This window comes from Pogoniulus pusillus, chromosome 14 (genome assembly GCF_015220805.1).
Source record: "Pogoniulus pusillus isolate bPogPus1 chromosome 14, bPogPus1.pri, whole genome shotgun sequence".
Lineage (NCBI taxonomy): Eukaryota > Metazoa > Chordata > Aves > Piciformes > Lybiidae > Pogoniulus > Pogoniulus pusillus.
The window spans coordinates 9,620,183-9,628,227 of NC_087277.1; the positions used below are offsets into that span (position 1 = coordinate 9,620,183).

The 8,045-nt window shown below is 43.2% G+C and overlaps 1 protein-coding gene across 1 annotated transcript in view; it reads right to left on the reverse strand.

The window, feature by feature from the left end:
- ATAD2 (ATPase family AAA domain containing 2) overlaps positions 1-8,032 on the reverse strand; it is a 33,111-nt gene extending 25,079 nt beyond the window's left edge. Inside the window, exons 1-5 of the mRNA XM_064154230.1 lie at positions 7,642-8,032; positions 4,175-4,317; positions 3,645-3,694; positions 2,163-2,307; positions 735-828 (exon numbers count right to left, since the gene is read on the reverse strand). Coding sequence (XP_064010300.1) covers positions 735-828; positions 2,163-2,307; positions 3,645-3,694; positions 4,175-4,317; positions 7,642-7,869 — 660 coding nt within the window. The 5' untranslated portion in view covers positions 7,870-8,032. The remainder of the gene's footprint in view (positions 1-734; positions 829-2,162; positions 2,308-3,644; positions 3,695-4,174; positions 4,318-7,641) is intronic.
- Positions 8,033-8,045: the final 13 nt, after the last annotated feature.

An 8,045-nucleotide genomic window follows, 5' to 3' on the forward strand; every position in this document is an offset into this window, starting at 1 on the left:
AGTAGAAGAATATAATTTAATAGAGCAAAACTATTTAATTTTAACATAAGTTTCTCTAGGGACAGAGGACTACTTAAGCTCACAAGCAAGGCTGGCAGGAGAACAAATACAGATAAAGGAAACATCAAGGAATGCAGTTTCTAATTAGCCCTGAAACAGCTGTTTGTAAAGTGGTCACTGAAAAATCTGAAGGCAATAGTGGGGGTGTTGGTCTCTTCTGCCAGGCAACCAGCAACAGAACAAGGGGACATAATCTCAAGTTGTGCTGGGGGAGGTCTAGGCTGGATCTTAGGAGGAAGTTCTTCACAGAGAGTGATTGGCATTGGAATGGGCTGCCCAGGAAGATGGTGGAGTCGTTGCCCCTGGAGGTGTTGAAAAGACTGGATGAGGCACTTAGTGCCATGGTCTAGTTGACTGGCTAGGGCTGGGTGGTAGGTTGGACTGGATGATATTGGAGTTCTCTTCCAACGTGGCTGATTCTATTCTATTCTAATTCAGAAAGCATAATGTAACAAAAATTTCAGCATATCACTAATTATGTCCTCTGAAGACATTTCCTCCACCCTTAAGAATGTACCAGTAGCATGACCATAACAGTAGGATACTAAATTATAGAGAGCAAAACCAAATGCTTTGGAAGAAGTTATTTTGGCTAAATTAGAACTAAAATGGAATAATTTCCCTCTGTGGAATACATTACTTATACAGGAACAGTAAAATAAATTAAAATCTACTTCTGCATCATGAAACACCCCAAGGTCTTCCATCATCCGCCGTCTACGCATCTTCTCCATGTCATCCATTTTTTGCAAGACTGCTTCTGCAGTGCTAAGATAAAAAAGTTGACATGTAAGAGCAAAGATAGGGCAAGCACAAAAACACCCCAACATTTAAAACAGCACATGTAATCACTATGACATTTTAATATAGTATGCACAAAGTACTTAATATTTAAGGAGTGTTTAAAAACTTGTCTAAGTCAAATATTAATGTTTTTATAAGAGATTTAAGAACAAGCATTTGAGGATTTGCAAAGGTTAATTTCCCCCTCTCACCGAGCACAGTGAAAAAAAGAAATCTGGTTTAATCAGAAAAAAAGGATAACAGCACTTTTTAACCGCTCTTAAGTTGCTCTGAATGATAGCATTAAGTCATCTTTAGTACATCATCTTACACAGACAACTGGTTCTTCTCTTAGAGTTTTATGTTGAATTTACATGACTATGTTCTGGGAAAAACATCCCACTGCTGTTACACTTCACAAACCTTTCAGGAAACAGCCTCAGATTGGGTTTTACAAAAAAATTAAGCTATAGACAGAGGCATAAACACAAGACTACTTTGCTTTGGTTGTATCCCATTTTTCTCAGTATCTTAACATTACAAAAATACTTTTAAGCATGAAAATTAAAAAATGAGGGCATTTCTGATGGCAAGAAAACTGATTTAGAGGGCAACTTAAATCTACCAAAAGTCACAACGCAAAGGGATTATTTTGTTTCACAAAGCAACACAAAGACCCACCCAGCCGCTTAAGAGATGTTCAATTGTGAAGACCTCTCCACACCTGTTTGTGTTCCAAAACACAAACACCGGCGGCCAGTTTAGACATTGGCTGTGGCTAAATTCTTTACACATGAAGCACCTTCAAAACACATCCTCACACACACACTCTCAGACCCAGAAGTCAGCTTCAAGTTCCTATTTCACAAAATAGGTACAAGTATCTATTTCAAACAGCTTGGTTGTGAAGTACAAAGGCCCACACCTTACATAAATCAATATACTAACAATAATTACAAGACACACCAATGCAGGCAGAGGAAGAGGAGAGCCACTCAATCCACTGCCATGTTGAAATGTTGTCAGCATTAGCCAACAGCAATCTGAAGTTCTGAGCTAGTTGGCAGTTCCACTCTGGTGGAACTCTGCTGTAGAGGACACATACAGCCCAGCACCAACACAAGGATATGCAGAGTAGTCTCAGCCTAACCGATGAATACATTTAGCTCCTGCTGCCAAGAATAACAGTATCTTTTTCTGCTGCAAAAGGAAAAAGCCCCTGGGATTTGCCACAGCACCAATTCCTAGTATATTGTAGCACCAAGGCTTGCTAATCAGTATCATTGTAGTAGTTTTGCAGGGTGATGAAAAATACCCACTTTGTTATAAGTTTGTCAAACAAAGCAGATTCATTTGTAGCAGAGCAACGACTTCGTTGAAGTCTGCAGCTTCGGCGGACCTCCAAATCCCCGTTTTCATCGTGGACTTGATCTGCAGCTTTTGCATCAGCTCTGGTCCTGGTGACTAAAATGCATTAACATATAAAATACTTTGAGACAGAAAATATGTTATTCCCTTTATTTCACTGTTGTTCTAGTAAAACATTAAAAAGATCTACAGTCAATTGATTTCTTTTTCTTTAAATACTGAATTAGAAGTTACTGTCATGAGTGGAGCATTTGACTTCAATTACTACCTTAAACTGCCTACTTAAAAGCACAATTTTTTAATAGATTGGAAAGCCTATCTTGATGAAATCAAACATGTAACTATTGTTCTATGCAGGAGGCAAGTTTATTCTAGTTATTACTTTTCCAAAAAGTGAAAACAACAAATACCTCACTCTAAAGTGTTTTCACTCTTTTCATGAAGAATTGTATCTAACTTTTTTCCTAAAACAATCCAAACCACATTTCTGTGAGAAGTCTCTTCTTAAGATGCGTGGGTTTAGTGCACTGTTTAAACATGCATCACTTTCATTTTTTGCATTATGGCACAAAAACTCTTCAAGACAAATAATGCCTCAAGATAAACTCCCACAGAGAGAACTGAAATGTTTCCTTGTTTTAAAAAAAGATACTCCCAGTATTTACCACACAGCATCCCTTGCCACAGGCTCATTACTTTCTCTACCATTAAAACAGTTAGTAATAAAGTAGTAGGTATACCACTGTGTTAGTATGAAGATACTCATGCTTTGATCTCATAACCACCAACTATAAAAACAAGTTTGAGGTCAGTAAACAATAATTTACACTGCACAAATGCAACTGGAATTACTACCCAAAAGTGCATTTCAGGCCCCATGCCATGTTCAGCCCATAGCTGACAAGAGCCTGCCTGGAGCCAATGCATTTCCCCAACTGCCAGTAGGCAGTCTCAGAGAATCAAGCGAGCTTGTGAGCATAGCAAACTGGGTCCAAGGTAAATCACTGAACTTCAGAGGCATCTTCCCCACATCAGTGGCTTTGTGTGTCTCATGACTGAATTGCTTAACTGACATATGATATAATCTTGCAATGTTTCCTCCTCTTTGCAGAACAATTTTTAATTCATGCCCTCAGACTCCAGGAAATCCATGTCACAGAGAAACTTGAGCTAAAGCACAGGCTCTGTAGTGCCTAAGAGCAGGCTGGAATTCATGCTGCATTCTCCCTGAACCTGAAAGGAATTAACAGCATATCCTCCTATTTGCTCTTCTTTTCATGAAACTCATAGGAAATTCACTTTGCTTGAGATACCTACTCTCATAACTTGGACTGATTTTGGCTGATGAGTTCAGAAGTTTTTGCAGCCACATCAAAAGACCAAAAAGCAATCCTTCCCATAAACCAGGCTACAAAGGAATCACCATTGCTTACCTTCTTTATATTCTTCTTTTTTTTTTTCTGACTTTGGCTTTGCCAACTGCCTACATTAAGAAAGAGGACAGAGGAAAGAAGAATTCCTATATTAGAATCATTGTATAAAGCTACTGTATCATATCATATTGCATTATTTAGTTCCCTCTCAAGACAAGGAAACTTCAAGTTTATACTCCAGTGCTCCATGTTATGCAAAAGCACCCCTGTGGGCCACAAGGAGGATTCAGATCTCAAGTCTGCTGTGTATCTTATGCACACAGTTACATATGGACAGACATGTCCGAACTCGCTAATCTTGAAGTCTCAATAGGGCAAACAATACCTCAGTAACTAAAGTAGGGGAGCAGACTTCAAGGACTTGATAAAACATGGCATTTTTTAAATGCAAGCAGAAGACATTTACTAGGAAGACTGATCCTGGACCTAAGGTACTGGTGTCAATGTTGACATAGCATACTGTGCATGCTTTCACTTATGCTTTCCATCCCATAAATTGAACAGAGATTGAATACCTAGAAACACAATACCTCGTAAAGTATCTTTGCTTGACATCTTCACTTAATATTTCCATGCTCTTTTCAAAGCTAGAGTCTGAACACGGTGGCATGTTTTTTCTCGTTGATCTTAAACAGTGTCCGTTGAAACATTCAATTTTGCCATCAGAAAATTCCTAGGAAAAGAGGAAAAACAGAATATATTTCTCTGAATCATGTAAGTTGAGCTAAGAAAAAAAAATTTCAACCTTATTGAAGCAAGTTTATTCTGTAACTCTCCTGTCTCAAAGATGGTGCAACTAACACCAGATGAGCCTTCAACCACTTCTGCATCAAGAAGTAACTCTCAGGAAAAAAATACAAACAAAAACCAAAACAGTTTTCCAAGCTAAAGCTCCTCTCTACCACACTTTTCTTGTGGACAACTCGAGTTTAACATCCTTTGAAAAAATTATTGCAGTGAAGCCTTTCATATAAATAGTGTTTTGAAAAAAAGAACCCTCAAAGTTTTCATTTCAAGGTTGGTTCAGAACAGCAGTCAAGCTTGACCTTGCATGCCCTGAAAATGAAAACCCAGTTGGGGGAGTTTTTCTTCTATCTCTGTTCCATTTAGAACCACATTCAAAGACCATCAAAAGATGTCCTTCAGGAGGATGGCATTCATCCATGGGAAACCAAAAGGAATTGAAGATATGCTCTTTTATGGCTGTTGATCTTGTTCACATCAGTATTTCTGCAAGGAAGATGATCATGAAAGCCATGATAGCCATGAGAGTAGGCTTGTTCAGTTTACAACCTCAAGTTTAATGAAGAGTACAGCAAACTAAATCTCACATTGAAAATAGCAAAATCCAGATAGGATTCTTTTATTTCACTACCGCTACCAACAGGTACTTCATTAAGTAGCTGATGGAGATGATAGAAGTGTGAAGAAGGTCACCACAGGAGGGCAATGATGCACATGCAAGACCCTCGCAGGACCATGAAGTGAGCCCTGTGACCACCCACAGCTTGAAGGCTCAGCCCTGAGTCACAGATCCAGCCAATTCTCTCACTGTCTGATGGTCTTCTCTTCAGAAAACCTTGAATAAGCTGTTCCCAGCCTTCACCTGACAACTTCTCATTTTGATGAGAATTGATGAGGACTTAAATCAACTTTCCCCTCGCTGCTTGTTTTAAAGAGTGCCTCCCTTTCTGCTTTCTCCAGGCTGGTGGAATGAGGCTTCATGAGATGCTTCTCATATCTGGCTTTTGAATTATGGCATCAGAGATAAAATTCCCAAAACTACTGTTTCTCAGATCCAGTACAGATGGATGTAACAAGAGCCAGGCTGGTCTGTCACAGTCAACTTTAACACTTTTCTTCTCAAAGGTTTTAGAAACTGCAAAAGAAAACTTTTCAACTTATTTTTGACTGAGCTCCATGGTTCCTTGAAAAAGGCAAAGTTTTGTGCACACTTACAGGAGTAAAAGACTTAAACCAATACTTTTTGTACTGGTCCCTCATGTGCAGATATACTCATAGTACTGTTCCTACAGTAGATATAACTGTGGCTTATAGAGCATCCTACAAAATCCACAGACATGCCTGTAATCATTATAGAATCATAGCACAGTTTGGGTTCAAAGAGACCTTAAAGATCATGTAGTTCCAAACCTGCTGACATGGGCATGAATCTTCCCTTTAGACCAGGTTGCTCAAAAAGCCCCATCCAACCTGGCTTTGAACACTTCCCGTGAGGGTTCATCTACAACTTCTCTGGGCAACCTGTTCCACTCTCACAGTAAAGAATTTCTTCATAACATCTAATAAAGCTACCCTCAAAAGGCCATCAGGCAGCCTAAGGCCTGGCTCCATGGGCAGGAGAGGCCATGAGGGTCTCTGCCTAGAAGGGGGCTCATTTGGAGATGCCAGTCACCACTGGCTGGCTTCCTATTTATTTAACAACATTTCTCTCTGTATCCCAGGGTACAGAGGTCTGAGTGCCAGCGACAAGAGAAGGGGGCCACACCTCCTGTGGCACCACCCATAGACCCAAGCCAGCATAGCTGGCAAGTAGCCTAAGTTTTGAGAACTGGGTTCTGGTAAGGCCACAAGTCCAGGACAGATATGGGAGACATCATAGAGTGTCTAAGTCAAGTACTAGGCTGGAGTCAGCTACCTGTTAGGCCATAGGTCTGGGCCCAGGTACCAGTCTGCGTCTACACATAACTAGTGTTGTTTAGCCTGGAGAAAGATCTTACCACTCTCCACAAGCTTTCTGAAAGGCCGTGGTCAGGTGGGGGTTAGTTCCTTTTCCCCAGTAACAAGCAACAGGATCAGAAGAAATCGACTCAAACTGTGCCAGGAGTGGTGTAGAGTGGTTATTAGGAAAAACATCTTCAGAAAATCACAGAAACATTCCAGTCGGAAAAGACACTCAGGACCACCAAGCCCAGTGAAAGGCTTCTCAAGCATTGAAACAGTATGCCCAGGGAGGCAACGGAGTCACTATCCTTGGAGATATTCAAAAGGCATATAGATACGATGCTTACAGAGATGGTTTAGTGGTGTACTTGGCAGCGTTAGGTTAATGGTTGGGCCTGATTACTCTGAAGGTTTTTTCTCATCTAAGCGATTCTGTGAGTACTCAACCTTTATAATAATGTAAGTTGCTTCTTTTTTACCAGGATACAATGAAAAAAATATAAGAAACTTCAGTAAAATGCATAACCTAAACCGGTGAAAACTTAAGTACTTTAAGTACAAATTACTCTTGATTTCCAAACAGAGCTTTGTTTTTAAAGCATCCAGAACAGCGCCTGTGTACTCTTGACTAAGAAGCACCTACATACACTTCACTAAGGAGCAATTCACAGGCACTTTAGGGCAGCTAGAATGCAGTTAGAGGTCAGGTATTGTTGTGTGCCCAGTGCAGTTTCTTGTGAACCAAACCGCGAGCATTTTCTCCAAGCAGTCCCACTATGAAGTGGGAACGGAAAAATACAGGTAACACACCAAACCCTACGGTGAGGGGAGTTTATAGTCACACGGCAGCAGGTGATCCAAAGACTGCCTCTCAGCACGCTGTCACTAGCCCCTCGGGCCAGAGGCTGTGCCGAGCCTTCCTTCACCTGCAGGGTGACCAGAAACGGGTGGCGCTGGAGGCAGTTCGACCCGGCCGGCTGCTGAGACTTCCAGATGCGACCCCGGCTGCTGCTGTTACATAGGCGGCAATGCAACCGACCGCAGCTACGGGCACTTCCCCGAAATAATTAGTTCTCACCCTGCTCTTCCCTCCTTGCGACGCCGACCTCCGGCGCTTTTGAGCAGGAGTTCGGCCTTCCCAGCAACTCCAAACATGTCCCGAAGGCTTCCGGCCGGCACGGGCAGCCCTCACGACGGCGGCTCTACTGCCGCGCCGCTCCTGGCGGCCTCCCCCGGCCCACAGCCCAGCGCTTGCCCCGTCGAGCCGAGGCCGTCTCCCTACGACGCTCTGCCCCCGCCGCCCGGTACTCACGGCTTCGCCAGTTCTCCTGGTCCTCCTGGATCCCGCGGCTCTAGCGGCGGCCGAGGCGGCCACGGAGCGCGTCCACGTGTGGCGACTGCTAAGCGAGGAAGGCTCTAGGGAGATGAATTCGGAACTGGAGTCCAGGAGATCGAAGGGGGGGCGTCGCCGCCGCCGCCGGCGGGTGTCATGGGCCGCTGGGCTAGCCGGGACGACTGTGCTGTTCCGCAGGACCACCATGGCGGAGGAAGGAACGGACACCGCGACAGCCCCTGCTGCCACAGGCCGGGCGCCACTCAGTCGCCTTCCACTTCTAGCTCCCGCCGCCTTCCCGCCGCCCCGACAGCCCCCGCGCCTGCACCGATGATTCGCTCTCCTCCGCCCCACTTTCCTCGCGGCAGCTAGTCCCGAGCTGG